We start from the raw sequence: 23,651 nt of genomic DNA on the forward strand, positions 1-23,651 counted from the left end.
TGGAGAAACTGAAATGAAAACTATAATGTGGTCAGCAACATATAATAAGTAAAAAAAAAAAATCTAAGAGGTTGGTTTGGAGTCTTTGTTTCTGATTCCTAACACAATAATTTTTATTCTACTACCCTTTGTAACAGGTCTCAGGATTTTAGAGATTTAATCTGGTGTCATTTATACATAGATAGCATCTACATGATAACATCTCCCAAAGTTATTTTTCTAATCCTACCCTTTGTGGATTTCAGATTTGCATATGTACCTAACTCCTCAGTTCCTCCCCTGATATCTAGCGGATGTTTCAAATATGGATGCTGAAAATCAAGCAGTTGTTTGTCTACAGGTTGTTATACTCAGAGCTGTTCCAGGCTCAGTCCATAGGATCTCCAGCATTCTTTCTGGTTCAAACTAAGTACTTAGTGCCATCTTTAGCTTCTCTTACCATTTTACAGCCCATATTCAGTTGCTCTGGAAACTGTCAGCCCTTCTGAAATATACATCTAAATTTGATGGCACTTGATTCTTCCCACCATAGTCAACTACTGTCCTGTAGCCATTCCCAAGCATTTTAATGTACAACAAAGGCACTGCTATAGGAATCACAAAACCAAGGCTTGAGCTTGTGTTGTGTGAAGCGAAGCACAAATCCATTGTAAATATCACCTGGAAAGTTTCAGTGTCACAAACATCTGGTGTAGTGGAATCTCTGCTCAGTTCTTACAGTATCGCCCAAAGAAAGAAGGGTTGATCTGCAATTACTATGAGCTCACTTGCCTTTCTTCATCTTATATCTCTACTTCAAGACGGCACCTTTAAAATATAACATTTTAATTCATTAAATTACAGAGTAAACTTATTTAATTTAATTCTCTGTGTTTAAGTCTGTGACTCTGCATCATTTAAAAGGATCCAGGAGCTCCAAGAATTTGCCTTGAGGCTGGCCAGTGGGTAAAAGAGCTTGCTGTCAAACCTGATGACCTCAATTTGATCCCCAACATCTACAGGATAAAAGGAGATAAATGAGTCCCTCTAGTTGTCATCTTACCTCTGTACCCATGTTTTCTTATATGTGCAAAGCTCTCACCCACAAATAAATGAATGTAAATAAATTTTAAAATTGAAATATGAGTTCCTTTTGACAATCTTAATAGATTTGTTCACTACAACTTTAATTTATAAGCCTGATGGCCTATTTATAACTATGTTCTTTATGATAAAAGGCAAATCCAAGTATTATCTGAATCTCCAGAGAGCTCCTAAGAGAAGCCATGTCTCTGACACCCAGATTCTCTGTCCAAACTTCTAAAACTGCCTGTGCCTTCTACTAGGGGCTGTCTTCACTGGGGCTGCATCCTAGTATTCTTAATTTTCAAGGACTTTCATAAAGTGAGGAAGGTAGCTTTTATGAAATAGTCTATGAAGATAAAATCTTCTTACATTTCAAAATGCAATGTTGCCTTTCCTGTATACAAGGGCTACCCATACTTTTATACGAAGGCTAGTACTTCTTTAATCAAAGGGAGGACACAATTGATTTTCTCTTCTATTTGGGTCTTCTTTTATACCTGTTTCACATCAGACTTTCTTACTTTTGCTTTTTTAGCCATTATTTTCCTCAGTGCATATTCGACTGGTGTCTACTAGATGAATGGGCATAATCTCATAAATAAATTATGGTCACCTAAATAAATGAATGATAGTTATTTAAAATATAATGACTAACTTACAGAGATATTTATGCATTCCAGAGATTCTAAATGCTTGAAATATAATAGAACATAGTTTTAAACTCAGGAATCAAGATACAGCTCCTAACCTTATTCTTCATTTCTAATGCTAACTCAAAGACCTTTTCTGTGTGTAACTGTGTTCTCTTACTGGGGCAGATGTAAGGAAATTTTGTTGACTTAAGATAATGCACAGTAAATTTTAAAAGCTTAAATAGAAAAATCAAAGGAAAATATGTTGATGACATCTATGTAGAATATTGGGGAAGAAATCCACTAGAGGTACAAAATAGAAAAAAGATATTCAAAAATTTCGAGCCATGCTCTCACTAACTCAGTATTTGTCTTGTTAGGGCCTGGGAAATGCTTCCACGAGTCAAGTACCTGCCAAGAAAGATAGCCAACCTGAATTAGATCCCTGGAACTAACAAAAAAGTGGAGGAAGAGAGGTGATGTCACAAAGTTGCCCTTTGACCTCCACATATGCACCATGACACCTTACATACATATACAACCACACACATCACATACATTTAGACTCATAGGTGACTTAGTGGATACAGATACTTGTCACCAAACCCGATGACATGAGTTTGATTTCTAGGACCCACATGGTAGAGAGCTGACTCCTTCAAGTTACCCTCTGACTTCTAAATGTATTCAATGAATATAAATGTGCACACAAGTATACACAAGCACACACACACACACACACACACACACACACACACACACACACACACACTGAATGAATGGATGAATGAAGTAAAACATTTAAGAGTTTGCCTTGGGATGGGCACAGTGGTACACACCTTTAATCCCAGCACTCAGGAGGCAGAATCAGGTGGATCTTTGTGAGTTCAAAGCCAGTCTGGTCTAAATGGGAATTACAGGACAGCCAGGGCTACATAGAGAGATCCAGTCTTAAAATCCAAAAACCAACCAAACAAAAGAAGGGTTTGTCCTAATAGAGACTTAGCTATAGTCTAAGTTTCTTTCACTTGTGTTGGGTTCCTAAAATACACAACTCTTCATCTCAAAGTTTCTATGTGCTCCTGCTTGTTCCTCTCCCCAGCACAGCTCTGGTCTTCTAAGTCTTTGCTTCTTTGGCTTTTCCAGGATTCACTCTCAGACAGGACTTCTAATTTTGCCTCTCTTTCCAGATACTGGGTTCAACTCCAGGACTAAGTCAAATCACTGTTAGCCATCAATTTCTCCCCTGTCCTGCTTCTAGGAATTGTGTCCTTCAATAATCAGAATAAAGACTACACGAGTATACAGTTGAGTTAGACCAGCAGACTTAAGCCTGTGGCTGAAACTAAAGCAATCAAAAGAGGGAGTTGGGGAGAAAGTCAGAATAAATGCCATTGGGGAAAGAACCTGGGAAAACATTGGAAAGTCCAGTATACATATAAACACGCTTGTAAATATTCATGAACTCAAAGTTTACAAGCAGTAACATAACGAGAGAAATTTAGTCAATTCTGACAAAAAATGCAAAACACACAGCACAGATTCTGTGTGTTTTCAATAATAAATCATTGAGGAAATTAATGCATGGATACTGTTCCAATATAACACTATAAAACCTGAAGACATGAAAGGCTATCCTGGCAGTCTAGTTAAAAATGAATGAAGTCTTGGAGATGGCAAGTGATTGGGAAGTAAACAGAAAAGAAAAGAAAAGAAAAAAGGAGCAAGTCAGAGAGAAGAGAGCTACTCAGAAGGTAGACAAGGGTTTTACTCACCCAGTGCCCCCACTTGCCATAGCCTTACTGTCAAGGAAGAGCTGGAGTAACACTGACAGTCACACATATTTTGAAAAGGCTCAATTTTATAGTTAACCCATAGAAAAAACCATTTATATGACCATATTACTAAAAGGATATGAATGTACCAAAATCTTAATAGCTAATTTTCTAATGGGGTTGAAGGGAGTTAGGATGTACAGGGCGGAGGTGGCACTGAATCGAGAGATTGCTTTCCCTTTATTCAATACTATAAAGGTCTGAAAAAGAAAACACAACATGTGAAACAGATTTTACAGAACACGTCAAGGACATTATAAGAGAGTAAGAGACCCCTCTAAAATACCAAGTGTTGCAATATTACCAACACATGGCAGGACAATAGTCCCCCCCCCTTTTTTTTTTCTTTTTGGCATTGCAAAAAATTTAAAATTTGGTAAGGGATTTCAGGAGGTAAGCAATACAGAGACAACTTTGTGATTAGTACCACAGGAGGTCTTGGCATCTTTGCCAACTATTTTACTCATATTTTCAGCTATATCTATAGTTCTCACAAAACATAAGAAGGAGGCTTCAGTAACTTCTTCGTTTAGGTAATTTTGTCGTGAAAACTTTGGGGTTTTCCAAATACGGTCTTTTGTCAGACTTTTTGGCACTTACATGTGCTCTGGTGTTATTTCTTGGGGGGGGGGGCACAGGAAAGTGACAGTCTGTGGTGTGAAGGCATAATTAAGACTGCTAGGGACACTAAGCCTTAAGTCAAGTTCCAGGCTATGGGGGAGCCTTAGACACTGCTCTTAGAAATATCAAAACCATATGCTCCCACTTTCTGCTTTTCACTTCATCATAGTGCAGTAACAGTGAGGTGAATCTGTGCTCAATTTACAGCATAATTAGCATTCAGAAAATTAAATTGGCTGTGTCTTCCTCACATGCCCTCTTGCAGGATGCCTCTTCAGTATCTGCCTGTCCCAAGAATGCAGGTTCAAAAGGGTGCTTTCAAAACACTTACAGAATAATTGTTCCATTGCTTGATGAGGCCCACCCAGCATCCTAGAGATATTTTGAGATGGAAAGAGGTACATTCTTCACCGTCTTAAGCAAACAGGGTTAATAAAAGCAACTGAACTAAACACTCACTTTCTTATTGATATAGTAGGGGTCCAGGTCCTCCAGGGGCTCTGACACCATCTCTGGAGGAATGTCTCCATAAATAAAAGGAAGGGATTTTCCTGCTTCCAAGTCACTATTTGGCTTTGGGCCATTTTCATCGTCTTCGTCCTTGCGTTCCTGTTTGGGTCTCTTGGCTTTCTCTTCTGCAATGCGTTGTTCAATAGCAGCAAGGGATTCCCTGGTAAAGAAGCGGAAGCTGTCAGGTCCTGGCGGTACCAGCACTGATTGTGCCATCTTTTCATCCTGCTTCTTTAATCACTGTTTAGCTCCTCGCATAAGAAAGTGCTACAGAAACAGGAGGGGAAAAAGCAATGACCATTAAGATAAAAGGTGACGGTGGCAATCACAGGACACTGAGCATTAAGTATGTAAAGCAAACAGCTAGAGAACTTCGCAAAGGCAACTGTATCTAGCATTGTGAGCTCTGGAGCATGCATTCATTTGCCTGCGTGGAGATCTCTCGCTCACATCCAGTAGGTGTGTATGAGGTAATCCGTTCTCCCACTCCTGAAATGTTTTAAGTGATCGTGCTACTTGGGGGAAAACACCCTGTTCAGAACTTGCAAATGGAAGAAGGTACTGGTGTGTGCTTGCTGCTTTACTTGTGTGAATGTTTTTTGGGGGAGCCATTTGTCCCTCTGCATTCTTTCTGAAAATTTATCAGATTCAAAAAAATCACACAAAATCGTAGAAGCAGGGCTGTGCAGGAATCTTGCTTCTCTCTCTCTCTCTCTCTCTCTCTCTCTCTCTCTCTCTCTCTCTCTCTTTTCTTTTTCTAGTTTTCCTTTGGCCCAATTTATCAACTTTAAGAATTTATCCAAAGCTGTGTCACCTGGGAAAGAGCTCAGGAAACCCTGCAAGACCTGACTGTGGAAACAGCTAGAGAGCAAAGGAGGGGTGGGGTGGGTGAGGAGGAACAGGAGATGCCTGGCTGCTTTTGGAACTGCTGGCAAACCTCACAGGAAGGGAACAGGCACCTGCCAGCTCAGGCAGGAAGTCACTCACATCAGAGTGCTGGAGCTTGGGCCTCCTAGCTTAGCAACCTGCTGCCAACTAGTGTAATTGCTTTTTAAATTAACAAATTTGCAATACGCAAAGAAACACCACAGAGAGATACCATGTTTCCAAGTAAGTCCCATTTCACACACAAAAAAAAGAAACCGAAAAACAAAACAAAACAACAAACAACCCAAAACAGAAACAAACAAACAAAAAACCTAACAGAGTAGTTCAAATGTCCATTTCAAGAATTTGGACTTGAAAGAAAATAGTTTAACACAGTTTCTCTTTTTAAGCATAGCCCCCCCCAATGGTTTTCCTGATGAGCTAAATGGGCTTTAACTAATGTTCAAATCATATTTTATTAAAGTACATAACTTGACAGATGTGGTTGAAACTATGACTTCAGCCAGTTACAGGAATTACTGTGCTATTTAAAGAATACAGCAAAAATTTTGATCCTAGAATGCCATCTCTTCAAAATCACTTAATCTACTTCTTCTTCTTTTTTAAGTCAATCCATTTTAACCTCCATACTACAGAAATGAGTTGCCACTGTAATATATGAAATGCCTCTTCTAAGAGTAAAACAAGTTGCCAATCCATTTCTGCAGTCTACACCTGGGAAAATACTAGGAAATCTGAACAACATAACTGCTGAATATGAATATACATATTCGCATATATATATATATATATATATATATATATATATATATATATATATATATAGTGTTCCCCAGAACCTGTCAGGCACCGGCTGTCAGATTGCCCTGTCAGCATCACAGGATCTCCAAAGCATCCCTCATTTTCCCTCACTCATCCCCAGAGGTTCTTCTGAAGCGGTAGGCACAGGCATCAAGATGATTCTTACACATTCAAGAGAGGAAACTGTTGTGCCCATGCCTGGTGTTCTAGAGGGACAGACATGCTCAGACATGCAGCCAGCAGCTTCAAAATGAAAGTGGTCCCCCTGCAGATTCCCCCAAGGATTCTACTGCAAAGGTAGAACAGCCTGACAGAGAACAAGCATAATAAGAACAGGAACACATTACCCCTGCAGAAGCTTTTATACTCAGGGTTTTGGGTCTGTAAGCTGGAACCAAGAAGACTGCAGCTAAAATTCCATCATGCTTAAAAAAAAAAAAAAAAAAGAAAAAAAATTTTTTTTTTTTTCAAATTCTCCTTTAAAGACCACACCTAACTTCCTGTAAGAGGATTCTGGTAACTGAAGTAAGAACAGGCATTTCCTGTGTGTGGACTACAAAGTGACATTTTTATAACTGCCACTAGAGGGCTGGGAACTGTGAAGAAAAACACCTTCCTAGAAAAACACTGAGTACGCAGCAGGCAGCTCTCAGCATTCAGGGGTGGAGCCCTGAGGGTCTGCAAGCTGTCAGATACCTCAGGCATCAAGGCAGGTGGTGGGGTTGCATTCCACTGCCAGGCCACGATTCCACACAATCCTTTTACTTTCTAAGCCAGAATATCATTTAATCAAAATAAATAATTCAAAAGTGTAAAGAAGCCAATAGCCAAGGGTTAAAAAAAAAATTAACTCTCAGTAATGGATTGCTGATTCAATTAATGAAATTATATTAATGGACACATTAAACACAGTCAGATTTAACGTTTACTCTCCGTTCCAGATTACCGGGGGTCCAATAAATTATTTGCTGATGTAACAAAGAGACAGCCTTTGTGTTTTGTAAGTTAACTTTCTCCAATAAAAATTGTTTAACCTAATAATGCACAGACCTGTTTTTTTTTTTTTTCTCAGACTAGGTCATTGAAAAGAAACTGGGGGAGGGTCTGAAGAGATGACTCTGTGGATGAAGCACTTGCACAAAAATGAGAACTTCAGTTTGGCTCTACAACACCCACATAAAAAGGCAGGCAGGTGTTACAGACCCTTTGCAATCCCAGGAGTACCAAAGCAGAGACAGTGAGTCTCCACGCCATGTTAGGTAGTCTAGCTAAAGCAATTACCTCCAGGTTCAACTGAGAGATGTTGATCCATAAATACAAAGGAGAGTAGTCAAGGAAGATACCCAGCCTCTACACACATGCACATGCATCCATGTATATTTTTCACACACATACAAACATGTACACACACTGAAACACCCCCGCCATACCAGTGACTCTCAACCATCCTAATGCTGTGATGCTTTAATGCTGTTCTTTATGCTGTCATGGCCCCTAATGATAAAAATTATTTCATTGCTACTTCGTAACTGTAATTTTGCTACTGTTATGGATTGTTAAGTAAATATCTGATAATGCAGGATATCTGAGATACAATCTTCAAAGGGGACATGACCCATGGGTTGAGAACCACTTCTCTATACACATACCCAAGCTCAAAAGAAAATATATATAGAGAAAAGAAGAGCTATCAGGGGGAAAAATAGTTTTGACTGAAGATTGAGACCCTAGCTGGCACTCTGTCAACTGATGACATAATACAAATGGAGGACTTACTATGTGTCAGGCACTAGGCTAAGAAGCCTGCATGCATGGTCACATAACTATCAATAACACTTTCCAGGCTTGTATTTGAAAATAGAAGAGGCATGCTGAGATCTCTAAGTCCCCTGAAGTCATGTAAACATAATCCAAGCCCAAAGTTTGACCAAGCAAACAAACAAACCTGTAACCTTTACATTGTCATGAAAAGAAACACTTAGGAAGCTTAAGCCTAAAGTGAACGTGAATTAAACACTGGTCAGTGGTTCAAGTTTATCCTCTTTGTGGACCTGACTGGACTTGGAATCACCTAGGAAACACACCTTCAGCCACGTTTTTGGAGGGTATTTTCAGGGATGCACACTGAATATGGGAAGTCCTGTCTCAGGGGGTGGAGTCCTAGACTGAATAAAAGGGAAAACAGGAGAAAGTCAGCTGACTACCAGACTTTTCTGCTTTCTGACTACAGATACCATGTCCCCAGTTGCCACATGCTTCTTCTACCTCCTGCTACTATGCCTTCCCCACCGTGATGGATTGGGCGCCTTCTTAAGAAAAGTATTTTGTAACCTCCATGAAAAGTAGCTAATACAAGTTAATCTACTAAAGCTACATATTTGCACATTGTTTTGTCTTGTTTTCAGTAGAGATTGCACTTGTTGAAAATGAAAAAGAGAAACCGGGCGTTGGTGGCGCACGCCTTTAATCCCAGCACTCGGGAGGCAGAGGCAGGTGGATCTCTGTGAGTTCGAGACCAGCCTGGTCTACAAGAGCTAGTTCCAGGACAGCCTCCAAAGCCACAGAGAAACCCTGTCTCGAAAAACTAAAAAAAAAAAAAAGAAAATGAAAAAGGGAAAAAGTTAGCCAGAAATAGTACTTATAGTACTTTACTCACTGGAGCATATATCTTCTGGTTGTAAGAGAAAGTGAATCAAACTGATTGCAGCAAAAGGAAAACAAGAAGGAGAAGGAGGAGAAGAAGAAAAGATTTGTTGGCTGGTAGTTTATTGTCCAAGGCCAACATTAAGTATAGGGTGAGTCAGGACCTCAGCTGATGTCATCAGCACAGAGTTACACTGTATCTTTTGCTCTCATTTCCATAGTGACAGGTACTTTTTTTTTATTTTGTAGACCAATGTGGCTGTTAATTTTTGTACAATGCCAACTCTACACGGTAAACTGGGATACTTTTTTCCAAAGTTGACAGCACAGCTAAAGTTTCCAAAAATTCAATATATATATATATATATATATATATATATATATATATATATCAATAATAGCAGTATGTTATGCATCAATAGCAGCAACAGCTTTTCCAGGTTCTTCAGTCATTTGAACAAAATTGTAGAGACATCCAGCACATTCCATTAAAAAAAACAACAACAAAATAAAAAACAAAATCCCAGAAAACAGCACAGTTGTTACTCTTGTGGTATGTATGACAGGTACTTTTTAGAAGCTCTTATTGTGATAGGTCCTACACAAAGTCATGCCTGCCAACCTCCCAAACTGAAGTGTAATAGGGAACCTCTCTCTCTCTCTCTCTCTCTCTCTCTCTCTCTCTCTCTCTCTCTCTCAAACATACATACACACACACACACACACACACACAAATCACACACAAATATGAAACAAATCTTAAAAAACAGAATTGTGATTAGTGTAGTAAAGGTTATATTAACATAAATATGTACTTTAGTAAGATACTGGCAGTCAAATTTCAAAACTGAAAACTTGGCAAATAATAATACCAGAAAACTTAAAACCATACTCATTTGTATCACACTTCATGCAGAAGATTTTGTAATAACTTATAAGGTGAGACTTTATTTTTGGAAGTCCCATAAAAAACTGGAGAGAAAGCAATATTACATAAAGAAGGTAGAAATAAAGAGCACTGGAAATTGCAGTTCTAAATTCTACTGTCATTGCTCTATTACTTCTCTGTCAATGATTTATTTTCTTTCGTTTTCCAAATTACCAAAAAGAACATGAAGGGCTGGGGACATAGCCTAAGCATAGTCCTGTGTACTTGTAATCCCCATGCTGGGAGGGTGAAGACAGGCAGATCCCTGGGCTTCCTGGTAGACCTGCTGAGCTTACCAGGCAAGATCCAGATCATGGAGAGACTTTGTCTCACAAAGAAAACAAGATGAATGGCACTTGGGGCTCAACAGCCATGGTTGTCTTCTGTTCTACACACACACACACACACACACACAGACACACACACACACACACACACACGCACGCACATGTATCTGCACATACCATGTACATCTGCAGACACACGAACACTCACCTACATGCATATAAACATACACACGTACAAGAAACATTTATGAAATAAAAATGTAAATCACGCCATTTTATTGTACCTGATGATAGAAATGTAAATGATACATTTATACTTACATAGAGGGACAACTATAAAATCAAGGCTATGTGGTAACTATTGCATAACTAATTTCTCTGTGTAAGAATCGACATTTATATAATATAATATAATATAATAAGTACTGTAAAGATAAACACACAGGGAGAAAATGACTGTTATTATTTCTTGTAGATAAAGATGTATTCATGTAGTAATTTATAATTAATAGCTTGGGATAACTTAAGATCCTAGAGACTTTGGCACCCCAGTGTGAAGAAGGTTGAGAAAAATCTGAGAGATAAGGGTTTCTAGTGGTGCCCTTTAAGTCCTGTTTTAAAATAGTGGATTAGTTTTCTTCAATATATGCATAAACTTAGATAACACTTGTTAAATCTTATTTGAAGTTTCCCCCCCAGATTTCTTAACATCGTCAGTCCTGAGGTTTGACTCTGTCCTCCTGTGCTTTTTAGTGCTCTCCTGCTGCGGTTTTGTGTTTCCTTTCTCTTTATTCAGCCGGAATCCATCCCCTTTCTGTAACGAACAATTTCCCCAAGGGGAAGAAAGTTCTGGACAACCAGACTTTCATGTTTTCTGTGGTAGATTACAAAGGGAGCACAATTCTACATGAAAACCCAAAGTGCCGTATGTACCAGTTGAAAATTGCTACTTTTTCCTTTCTGAATACTAGATGCATTCTGATATGGAACAAATTCATTTTCAGTCCTTTGCATTCATATTATATGCATTGAGTTTTTTCACTAAAGACATTCATTTTTATGATTGCCTTTGTGTATTTTTTGTTTAACATAAATTCTTATAAATTGTACCATGATGAACTCAGAGAAATATAAATCAATTTGAAAAACAATCACCTTACATGAAACTTTTCTGAAATAAATAAATTATAAAGGGGGATGTTCCAGACTGGAAAGATGCATCCATGAATAAAGTGCTAAGTTCAGATTCCCAGAACCCACACAAAATTGGGGCATGGTGGTGCCTTCTGAAATCAAGCACTGAGAGGTTGAGATGGGTATATTGAGGGAACTTACTGGTAAGGCCATCCAGCAAAAATTCCATGATGCAGGTTCAGTGAGAGACCCTGCTCTCCAAAACAAGGTGGAAAACAATAGAGGAAGATGCTCAGACTTAGTCCCTGAGGTAGTTTGAATGTAATTGGTCCCCATAATCTCATAGGGAGTCGCACTGTTAGGAGATGTGGATTTGTTGGAGAGGGAATGGCCTTGTTAGAGGGAGTGTGTCATTGTGCGGGGCAGGCTTTGAGGTTTCCTATGCTCAGGATTCCACACGGTGTCTCAGTTGGCTTCCTTTTGCCTGTAAGATGTTTAAATCTCAGCTATTCCTCCTGTACCACGTCTACCAGCATACAGCTCTGCTCCCTGCCATAATGATAATAGACTGAACTTCTGAAACAGTAAATGAACCACCTCAAGTTTATGTTTTCCTTATGAGAGTTGCTATGATCATGGTGTCTCTTCACAGCAATGGAAACACTAACTAAGACAGTCCACAAATGCTCACAGAAGTGAGTGCAACTCCCACATGTGTAGTGAGAGAGCCAACCTGTGGCGCTGACCATGCCCGTTTGGGCGTGGTCACAGATGCATAAGTGAGGTGTGGGATTTGGTCTGGGGTCCGGGACAGGCTTGCTGTCTCTTGGTTCAGGTAGGGTCATAGAGAGCAGCTGGGTGTTAATCCTAGGAACTGGAACTTGTGGGTTATCAGTTTCTCATGTAAGTGACGGCGCCCTGAATAAAATTAACCTATATCTATCCTAGTCCCGTGTATCTTATTCTGTATCTCCACACACATGTGTACACACATACATACATTACACTGCACAGTCGAGAGCACGCATGAGCATATTCTTGTGTGTATGCACACACGCACATGTGCACGCGCGCGCGCGCACACACACACACACACACATGCACAAAGACATGTGACCACTCTCCTGATCTTAATGGTTTTTATTTTCTATTTAATGTATTAACTAAAGTAGGAAGATACAGGCAAGTACTAAGCTGCACAGTCTCATTTGATCCAAAATGGGCTTGTGTCTCTTCTGTCTTGTCAGAGAATTCAGTTTACTCATCCTGTGAGCCCCCTCCTCTAACTACTGTTGTGGTAGACGTCTCACTCCAGTGGATTGCAGCCTTTGTATCTGAGCATATCTTGGTTGGTTGTGGTGCAAAGCCATGTCTCTCGCTTGCCTTGGCATTGGCAGGCTGGAGTGTGTTCTTGTTGGAACCTCCATGCATCTGTGCCCCCCCAAGTCCCAACAAAATTAGTGACAGTAGAATGTAAATTTCTTCCCATCAGTGTTCTGCATGGACATTGACAGTCATTGGGAAGAGATGAGAGCAGGAATGCCAATCAGTTTGGGATACCAGGGACAGGGGTGTAGATTCTAACATGTAGGTCTGTCGGATTCCCTGCAAATCCAGCTCCAATAGAACTCTCAACCAACTGCTCTCCCTGATTTATTTTCGACCTCGCCAGTGTAGAAGCCAGCTTATTTTAAAATGCAAGACAAACCAAGTCACTAACTAATCTGCCAAGACTTCTAAAATGAAATTCCATTTTCCAAGGAAAGACCAAAGTACGTATAGAACCTTGTGTTAGTAGGTAAGATCTGTCCAATGCCACTACCACCTTCTACAATCTTTTTCCCATTCCTTGTACTGGTGTCCTACATGGTCAACATTTCAAGTACTCAAGACATATAACTTCAGCTTATGCACATAAGCTTTTTCTCTTTGCCTGAAGTGGAGGGTGTGCGCATGTATGTATGCTCATGCATGCACGCACACATACACACAGACACACACAGACACACACAGACACACACACACACACACACACACACACACTCACACACAGTGCTAGTCATTTGTTTGACTCATATCCCTTCTATGCAATAATCTTTGCTTAAATTTTTCCTTAATGATGATTCCTTCTGCAATCATACTTTATAAAATTGCAAACCATCTGTACACATTCAAATGACAGCATCTTCTTTCGTATTTCTCTCTATTATTTCATCTGTTACTTTTATATAATTGAGTTACCTATAGTATCTGTCTCTGCTAATTCTAATGCAAAGTTCATATCTTAGGTCAGTTACTCCACAAGAAGATACTGGATTGTGTTAATGAATTCTTCCTAAAATGGGATAGTAAGGTATTTCATGGAGCTGAAAACCTGGATGAACAGGAAGCCAACCAAACATTTGACTTCCAAATCCTGCCTGGGCCTTTCATGAAACTGTAGTAGCCAATCATTTGCTACCTATGTAAGAACTAGAAACTCGCAGGCACTTTCAGCATTCTGATGAAGTGAGAACAGAGACTCAAATACTCTAAAGGTAGTCCTCCTAAAAGTGGCACAACTACAGCATCCTAGAAGAAACCACTAACCTATAGAGAGGCCAGTCACAGGAAGAAACAGAGAGGACCATCATGGTCCTGCATTGGGCAGAGCAATATGATGTCAAAACGAGACCATGATGGCTTCTTTTGTTTCTATATCACCTGATCTTAGGAAGATTTCTAGCACCTAACAGGAACCAAATATACAGATAAGCAATGTGAGCCTTCTAGGGCACAGGTACTGTAATACTCTGGGCACTCAGCAGACATAGAAGTAAACTTTTCATCAAGACAAATTATTCTTTCTATTTCTTTTAGAAGCACCATGTTCTGTGCCCGGGTTCATTCATAGTGTCAACATTCTCTCTCCCTCCCTCTCCCTCCCTCCCTCTCTTTCTCTCTCTTCCTCTCCCCCCTCCCCCTCTCTCTCTCCTTCATGCTCTTCCATCCTATTATGTCAACCAGATCTCTGCAATGACCCTCACTCATCTCTTCTCCTGCCTCCGAAGATCAAGCTTAGAACCATATTATCAGTAAACAGTACTACTGAGTAAACAATTGTTCACCTCCAGTTTGTTCCTCTATCCACGTTATGTACAGCTCTAGTGGCATCCATTTTAAAACATTGACTATGAGGTGGCTCATGCCTTTCATCCCAGCACTTGGACGGCTGAGGTAGGAAGACTTACACAAACTCAAGGCTGGTTTAGGCTACACTGAATCTCAGTTTGGGCTTCAGAGTCAGATATTATCTGAAAAGAAACCAACCAACCAGACGAGCAAACAAAGAATGCGTAATTACACTAAGCTGTTTCCAAAGTTAGATGTTTAAGTAGAGTTAAATCCTCAACTTTTTTTCATTTGACCTTAGCTCTCCTTTTCATCCTTGATATCTCTCCAATCATATTGAAGTTGAGAGGAACTATGCTTTGCTCCAATCCCTTAATTCTCCTCACCTCTTTATTTTTGTTTCATTCAGGATGCAACATATTCCCACGTCTACCAAATAATTCAGAATGAATTCACCAAAGCTGAGTCTCAGCATGCTCTGTAAGCAAGGTCTGTCTTCTGTCTAACAGTTGCTTCTCCCTTCTGAAGACATGGAGCAGTAGAAAGAGCAGAGGTTTGGAAGCCAATGGTCTGAATGAAACCCTCGTCCTGCCGCTTAGTAATCATTGATTTGGGTCTTAAATAAGTTACTGATATGACTCCGTTTGTGTTTTTCATATAAATTCATTTATTGTATTGTGACTGTCATATATAGATGCTTAATTTTTATATTTCTCTTTTTAGTTCATCTTCCTTCTCTTGTCTCATTTTTCTCTGATATTTCCAGATCACTGAGCCTAGTGTCACACCTGAGATAAATTGTACCACAACCAAAGTGATCAGTTTTCTTTCTTTCTTTCTTTCTTTCTTTCTTTCTTTCTTTCTTTCCTTCTTTCTTTCTTTCTTTCTTTTTTTTGTTCTTTTTTTTTTGTTTTCCGAGACAGGGTTTCTCTGTGTAGCTTTGCAGCCTATCCTGGCATTTGCTCTGGAGACCAAGCTGGCCTTGAACTTACAGAGATCTGCCTGCCTCTGTCTCCCGAGTGCTGGTATTAAAGGCGTGAGCCACCACCGCCCAGCTATCAATCAGTTTTCTTAAACCTACCTTTTACCTATTTTTTCTTTCGTTTTATTCTTCTCTCATGAATTACATCCCTACTGCAGATTCCCGCTACCCCTCCCTGTTCCTTCCCCATCCCCACCTCCCCTCTCCCCCAGATCCACCTCTCTTTTATTTCCCTTCAGAAAAAAAGCAGCTTCTTATTTTCATTTCACATACTCCTTTTTTCCTTGTCAGTTTAAAAATTACATATTTTACCATGCTGAATTACCTAGCTAAATCTTGATGCAGGGGGGAGGAGCTTAGTCCTGCCTCAACTTGATGTGACAAGCTTTGTTCATGCCCATGGGAGGCCTGCCCCTTTCTGAATGATGAAAGCGATGGAGAAGTGGGTAGAGGGGTAAGGGGAATGAGAGGACACGAGGGAGGGGAAACTCTGGTTGGTTTGTAAAATAAATGGAAAAAATTAAAATTAAAAACGTATTTTATGTTTACCTATGTGTGTATATGTAATCTGTATGTGTATGGTCATGTGTGTTCCAGTGCCCACAGAGGCTAGAAGAGAATTCCAGGAGCTGGAGTTGCAGGCAGCTGTGAGCTGCCAGACATAGATGCTGGGAATTCAAGTCCTCTGGAAGAGAAGCACGTGTTTTTAACCTCTGAGGCATCTTTCCAGCTCTATTCCTTGTTAGGGTAAAAGACACTTTTTAGGTGTCTGATGTTTCAGAGTTTCATGTATAAGTTCTACATGAGTAACTGGGTACACTTAGGAGACCTCTCTAATCTGAACTTTCCTGCATTCCCTAATGCATGGTCCCTAACCTACATCAGTGAGGGTTTTCATTCCTTCCCCTCATGCTTCCTCCTCTCCTCTGTACTCTCCCTTCACCCCTTCCCTCCCCCAACCTCCCTGCACACACATACACTCACACACGCACACTCACATATACACACTCACACTCTCTCTCACACACTCACACACACAATACTCACACACACTCACACTTTTCTCATCTGTTTGTTTTTGTGTTTATTTAGTTTTATTCCTTAGAAGCTTTTTTGTTTTCTAACATGAGACAAAAAGTGTATGGATCTGGATGGAAGGGGAGGTGAAGAAGGATTGGGAAGAGTATGGGAAGAAGAAACTGTAATCAGATTATAGTGTATGAAAAAAGCCATGCTCAGTGAAAGAAAAAAATAAATATAGGTAACAATGGTTAAATACTGAGACTTAAACAAAACAAAATGAATGTTTAGAAATATTTAGCAATTCTCCACTGCTTGAGACCAAGCAGATACTATCATCAGGATACTTATCTATTTGCACTTATCTAGAATATTCATATGTATATAGTTTCGCAATCATTTTTACTTCTAAATTCTATAATTTATCAGCAATTTGTCTCTTTTAAATAAAATATGAAACATATAAATTTATAGTTATTAAGATGATTTATGTAAAGTCTGGATAAGACCTAAGTCAAATTCTGGAGGTGACCACAGAACGTGCCATCCTCCTCATCTGTGGACAGTACCACACGCCCACTCCCACCTCCACAGCAGATGGCTATTCCACGCTTGGTGAGGAAATTCTCGTCTCTCGTGTCTTGTGCATCATGTGAGGTCTTCATAAATGTATGGTGTTGAATTAATAATGAATTCAAATTTGCATCTGGGAAGCTAGATCTAAATGTGTCAGAGGAGAAGACAAAGTAAGGAATTATTTTATCAGCAAATGTGATTCACTAAACAACTAATCAGGGCTCACAGGGACTCACAGAGGCTGATAACCAGGGAGCCTGTAAAGGTCTGAGCTAGGTCCTCTACATATGTTATGGTTGTGTAGCTAGGTATTCTTATGCAACACCTAACAGTAGGAGCAGGGGCCGTCTCTGACTCTTTGTCTGATTTTGGGACTCTTTTCCTCTTATTGGATTGCCTCATCCAGCCTTAATTTGAGGGGATTGAACTAATCTTATTGCAATATGATATTCCATGTTTCCTTGATATCCCTGAGACGTCTGCCCTTTTCTGAAGGGAATGTGTGAACAGTGGATCTGGGGGGAAGGGGAGGTGGTGGGGAAGGTCGGAGAGGAGAGGAGAGGAGAGGAGAGGAGAGGAGAGGAGAGGAGAGGAGAGGAGAGGAGAGGAGAGGAGAGGAAGAAAACTATGGTTGTGATGTAGCATAAGAGAGAAGAATAAATTTAAAAATGCAATTAATTTTGATTGTTTTGGACTAGAATGTGAAACGCCTTCAAGAACAATGTCATGAAACCTCTTACAGCATCTGGAATAAAATATTCTTTTACTCTGTTGACTAATGTATAAACATGTATTTTCAGTGACTATATCAAAATTAGTGATTTTGGAAATGCAGCCTCTTAATTCAGAGTGCTATGGCTCTCCAAAGTTTGGTGTATCTCCTTTTGAAGTTGTTGCTTTTGTCTGTAGAAGGCTCATGTGTGCTTTTGCCATTCACCTTACAGCTGTGCCTATGCAACATCTTGCATCTAGAAGATCTGGGTTTACTTTATGCTATTTGGTAGAGCCATGCCTCAAGACAGAGACAATAACTTTAGTGCAGATGCAAATGCTTTCATCTTTCTTCTTCTGCTTTATGGTTGTGATTCTTTGATGAAAGTACTTTGGTAATTTCTAGGGTTAAAAGAGCTGGAAAATGCTCATAAAATACTGAATGCTATGAATATTCATTTACCCCCTGTACCTTTCAAGATCTTATACATACAACATTATGCTGAACATGTGAATAAATTAAATGTAAAACAATCATCTTGCGTATTTTCAACATTAAAAATCCAGTTAATCATTGAGCAGCTTCTATTTTATTGTACTTTGATTTTTTGTTGTTGTTGTTGGTGGTGGTGGTGGTGAGGATCCAAACCAGGCTTAATATGAGCCAAGCAACAAAAATTTCAGGCATTTACAGAGGACCATCATTCTCCAAACTACTTTGGCTCAACATTGCATATTGAGCTAAGCAGTCAAAATGCTTTGTGGGCTCATATTCTAGATAACTTAATTGAGAGGCATATGTAAATTGAGTATCGAGCACAGTGGTTGATGGTAACTGCTTTAGAAAAAATAATGTGATAAGACAAGAGAGCAATCCTACAGTGAAAAGGAAGCAGGCATGTTGCAATTTTAAGTAAGGTGATCAGGGAGCTTCTTGCTGAAGAACTGTGGCTTAAGGAAGGTGAGGAAGTCAGCCTTGTGAGTCTTCCTGGATGAGAGAGTTCCAGGCAGAGTGGACTTTTGGAAAGGTGTTCATAGTTGGAAAGGCCTGAAGGAAGTTAAATAGCACTGAACACATGGAATGACAACACAAGGCAATAACACATGAGCAGGAAGCAGAAAGTAGAACAGGTAGCAGTAACAATAGCAAACGCTGCCAACCTCGGGAAGGCCAGCCATCTGGTTTCACAGCACTTTCACCAGTGACACCTGTGACAATAAATGTCAAGATCAGAGCCCAAGCCAGACCCTGAGAACCAGCAATCAAACCACAAATAAAAGAAAAATCACTGTTATTCAGCTGCCCCAGCTTCAGCTTAAGCAAGCATAGACAATACTGACGCAGGACAGCCTTGCCCAGGACTACAGGAAAAAAAATCCAAACCTGTATGGCTCCTTTGGCCAGCATCCAGAACCAGTTTTACAGATACGGGGAACACAGTAGCCAAATTTAGCACAGAAATAACTGCACATTAGAAACACAGACCAAGTGTTGCCTTTCCTTAACACTGTCAACATCTTAGAGGGAAGAAGGGATACTATTTTTAACCATGATGCAGCTTTCAGAATAGATGATAGCAACAACAAAAACTCTAACTACAAAATACGTACTGACACACAACTTGTTTGCTTGCTCTCTGGAGTGAAAGGGATGTTGATCATGTTGGGAAAGTCTTGTCTACTCCATATATTGGCAGGTATTCTTGCATTCATCTTCCTTCAGCTCTCTACAACACAAGGTAGTCTGAAATTCAACTATGTAGTATAGGCTGACCTAAAACTCCTTGTGATCCTCCTGCCTCAGCTCTTCAAAGGCTAGGATGACAGGAACAGGCCATCATGCTTGGCATGGGTGCATTTTGTTTCTTCTGTTTTCCTCCAGATTAAGAATTAACTTTGGTCTTGGCTAGCTCCATAGGGATGTTGCTGGAATACTTCCAGATTATTAGAAGAACATTCTTTTGAGGAGAAAAGCATTTGAAAATTCATTTTTTTCTTTTTTTCCTTCATGTTGTTAAATTTCATGTTTTGTCCATAGCAATGAGTGGAGGAAGGGTGCCTAAAACAAAAGCCATCTCATGCATTCCATATTTAAATATTTTGGAAGCAGTTCCACGTACACTAATTTTGAAAGTGTGGTTAGAATTCCTAATATGACTAGTTTTTGAATAACACTTTCACCTAGGCTCACAGATGCAGCAAGCTCATATTAGATTTATGTGATCCCCACCTAAACTTATAGCAGATACCTTAAAAAGGAAGAAAGAAAGAAGAATTCTGGGGAAAGTAAAAGGCAAACATTTCAGAAAGTCATCTTTCTGTCCCCCAAAAGTGACCCTTGGCTTTCTCCAAATTTATTAAGGCTCATACTCATAAATGACATTTCTCATTTATTTTTCTCACCCCCAGCCAAGCAAAAAAATACTGAAATAACTAAAAGCTAGAACTGATCCATAAAAGCAAAGCCTTGTCATTTGGAAATTATCAAAGAGCAAGGGATGACTCACACCTTTTTTGAAAAGTTCAAATCATGATCACAAACTGCAAACCAATTTCCTTTCGGTTTCTCATAAAAGAGAGCCAGAGAGAGAAATGGTTTGAGCTCTATAAAGAAAATATTTTTCCAAATTGAAGACTTTGCAAGTTAGAACACACAATGAATGTGAAATTAGAGACGTCCCTTTCTTTGTGATCTTGCAGTTTTTCTTCTGTTGGCACTAGAGTCAAAGCTAAGGAAAACAACGGATTTTGTTTGGATGGGACCCTTACCAGATCATTTAGTCAAGTTTCATGTAGTCATTATGGATTAAACTAGAAGCAGAAGCAGATGGCTTTGTCTCATCTTTATAACAGATCTCAGAGCTCTCCTAGGTTTGGTATTAAACTCTGTAAACACCATATAACTCTTTCATCACGATATCTGTCAATGATAATGCATTTTAGGTTATTACTGCAGACATTTCTGGTATCATCCTACACCAGGCTATGGGGATTTCCAGGGAAATCCTTCTCAAAGGTTTATTTTGCATTCTGTTTGTTTGCATTTATCTAGTGATTTAGTGACGACCCTCTGACTTCATTACATGTGCTATAGGATGGAGACATGGATTGATGTGGGCATCATTCCTGCATTTCTCGTCCACTGTCTGCTTCTCTACCTCTCTTTTTCTCATGTCATCTGAAGAGATTGAAATAATAATATGTTTAAACAGTTTCTGACACAATGTTGACTAAAGGCTTCATCATGGATTTTTAACAAACTGTGTTTTAATTATCATTCAGTTCAAGAAGTTTTCTAAGCCTCACTATTTCTTGTTTAACCTATGAATTGCTTTTTTTTTAAGAAAAAAAACATGTACTGCTTAGTTTTAAAAAGCAGATTTTTCTATGTCTATTATTGCTCTTGACCTCTAATTTAATCCACTGTAATCAAATAATCTTTGAAATGGATCAAGTCTTGCTTTATAGGTAGGTTTTGATCTGTGGTAAAAGTTCTATTGAAAAGAATTTGAATGGATAATGAATATGTGGTACATATACACAATGGAATTATATTCAGTTCTATAAAGAAAATAATGACATTTGTAGATAAATGGGTGGAAGTAGAAAATATTATACTCATTGAAGTAACCCAGACCTAGAAAGATAAATGTGGCATGTCCTCTCTTATTTGTGGTTTACCTAGCTCCAAATCTTTGGATGTGAGTATGTTACCTGGAGAAACCACAGAAATTAGGGAAGTAAAAAGGTTCCATTGTGAGGCAGGGAGAAAGAGTTCTACAGAGGGAGGAGTAGGACACGGTGTCATAAAGGAGGAAATAGGAAATGATGGGAGGATTTTAATTGTGAAGGCAAAGAAGAAGGTGGTAGGGAGGGCAACAGAAAGGGTGAGGAAGGGGTGATGAGTAGCATAGGGATTGAAAAGGCCATGGGAAAGCATACTAAGCATATGCATACTGTTTTATATTTACACACACACACACACACACACACACACACACACACACAATGAAGTTATGCCACTTAGGGTAACAATGATGCCTGTAAGGACCATAAGCTAACAAAACTCAATTGGCCATGGGAAACCTCCCTCTGAGTTGTTGGCCAAGGCAATCCAATAGACTCCCAAAATGATACAGATCATTGTCATTATCCTTGGTTGCACCTCAGAATTAAAAGGTAAGACCCTATCACGGAAGACACCAAACACTGTGGACACAGCATTTGGAGGAATCAAGCCTTAACTGGCCCCAAAGCCTCCTACTTAAGTACCAACTCTCATGGTATCTGGCGATAATTCAAGAGGGAAGAAAGCAATAAAGTCAACCTACCCAGCTGTAAAACCTATTAAACACAATGAGCAACGTGACATTATGTCTCCAATGGTACAAAAATGACCCTTATCTATTAGGGGTAACCATACCCACATAATTGGATTTAGTATCCACACAATAGGAAAGAATACATGCCAGGTACTAAGCTAAACTCCCATGGCTGGTGAGGTCACAGAACCTAGAAAAGAATCTACTACTGCCATTTCCATAAACTAGTGGAATTCCTAAATGCATTTTATATATTTATCCTCTTATTCACAGAGAGTTCTCATCTCTCATCAAAGAAATTTCTTTTTGCAGCAGCAGGAGAGCATTACAGAAACCCACAACTGGCCAAAATGCAAAGAACAGTTGAGCATGAGATGCCTAACCCCAATAGATCATCTCCAAGTCAACCCCTAACAGTTAAGGGTCAGGGAACATTGAGGAAGAGAGGGTGGAAATATTATAAGAGCCAGAGAACCAGGGTATCTGCTTTAGTGTCTTCCGTATAAGAAACAGAAACTGTATCCAATAAATCTCAACCAAATGTTTCCTAAACAAGACACAGTCAATGAAACCAACAGTTGGCATGCAGTGTTGATAGGGAAAATCTCATAAGACCCAGCTCCTAGATAAAGAGCTAAAGACTATTGATGGTTGCTGAGAGAAGAAGAATTGATATTCTCCAGAAACAAGCTCCCTATTAGTTTATCCAGCTAGAAGTGGTAAGCCCAAACACATATTTACACACACACACACACACACACACACACACACACACACACACACCATGTGTTAGCAATATTAATTAAACAAAAAGGATCATGGGGGACCCAGGAGGAAATGGAGTGGGGGAGAAGAGTGGACATGATGTAAATATCATACTCAGGCATGAAATTCTCCAAAAATAAAAAATTAAAATGACACAAATGATGGACAATGCTTGTAGATTCAAGATACCTTTATTTAGATAATACCAGCCAAACGCAAGCCAGAGTGTGTCCACAAGCAGCAAGGCAAGGAGGCCAGAGAGAAGGCACCACAGAAGGGGAAGAGAATGTTCCATGTACTTGCGGTTGCTTAAGAACCCATGCCACGCCCTTTCCGCCGACCGACCCAGGAACGAGGTGAGTGAGCCTCTGCCCTTACCAAACCCCCACTCAAACCATCACTCATCCCGACCACCCCGGGCCTGTGCCCGCCTGCTTGGGGTAGACATGCACAGACAAGGAGGAGCTCCCTGAATCTGGAAACACCCCACTCTTCCATCTCTTTCCGCCAACCAATCCACAACAAGTGAGGAGACTACCAGAAGAGGCAAGACCATCCAGAGTTGTGGACACTGAATTCCTGGCCTCCACACACCACTGGGTCACAAGAGGAGATCGAGAGACCCTACCTGCACCCACTAAAAAAAGATATGGGAAGAAGACAGAATAAGATTTCACTCAACAACAGAAAGACCAATATGACACCACCAGAATCTAGGGACTCCACTCCAGCAAGATCTGAAAAGCCAAACACAGAGCATGAAAATGAGATGGACCTAAAAAATTATCTCGGCAAGATGATAGAGACCTTTAAAGAGGAA

At 39.7% G+C, this 23,651-nt stretch overlaps 1 protein-coding gene across 7 annotated transcripts in view; it reads right to left on the reverse strand.

Moving 5' to 3' along the window:
- LOC100768810 (sodium channel protein type 2 subunit alpha) overlaps nucleotides 1-23,651 on the reverse strand; it is a 133,965-nt gene that overhangs the window by 75,281 nt on the left and 35,033 nt on the right. For 2 of the 7 annotated variants that reach the window (XM_027420275.2, XM_027420276.2), the window contains exons 1-3: nucleotides 6,700-6,826; nucleotides 4,613-4,930; nucleotides 3,614-3,732 (exon numbers count right to left, since the gene is read on the reverse strand). In XM_027420275.2, the coding sequence (XP_027276076.1) occupies nucleotides 3,614-3,732; nucleotides 4,613-4,879 (386 nt within the window). In that variant the 5' untranslated portion in view covers nucleotides 4,880-4,930; nucleotides 6,700-6,826. Of the gene's footprint in view, nucleotides 1-3,613; nucleotides 3,733-4,612; nucleotides 4,931-6,699; nucleotides 6,827-23,651 lie in introns of those variants that run through there. The other 5 variants (XM_035446368.1, XM_035446369.1, XM_035446372.1 and 2 more) reach the window with 5 other exon arrangements.

This window comes from Cricetulus griseus, chromosome 6, assembly GCF_003668045.3.
Source record: "Cricetulus griseus strain 17A/GY chromosome 6, alternate assembly CriGri-PICRH-1.0, whole genome shotgun sequence".
Taxonomy (NCBI): Eukaryota; Metazoa; Chordata; class Mammalia; order Rodentia; family Cricetidae; genus Cricetulus; species Cricetulus griseus.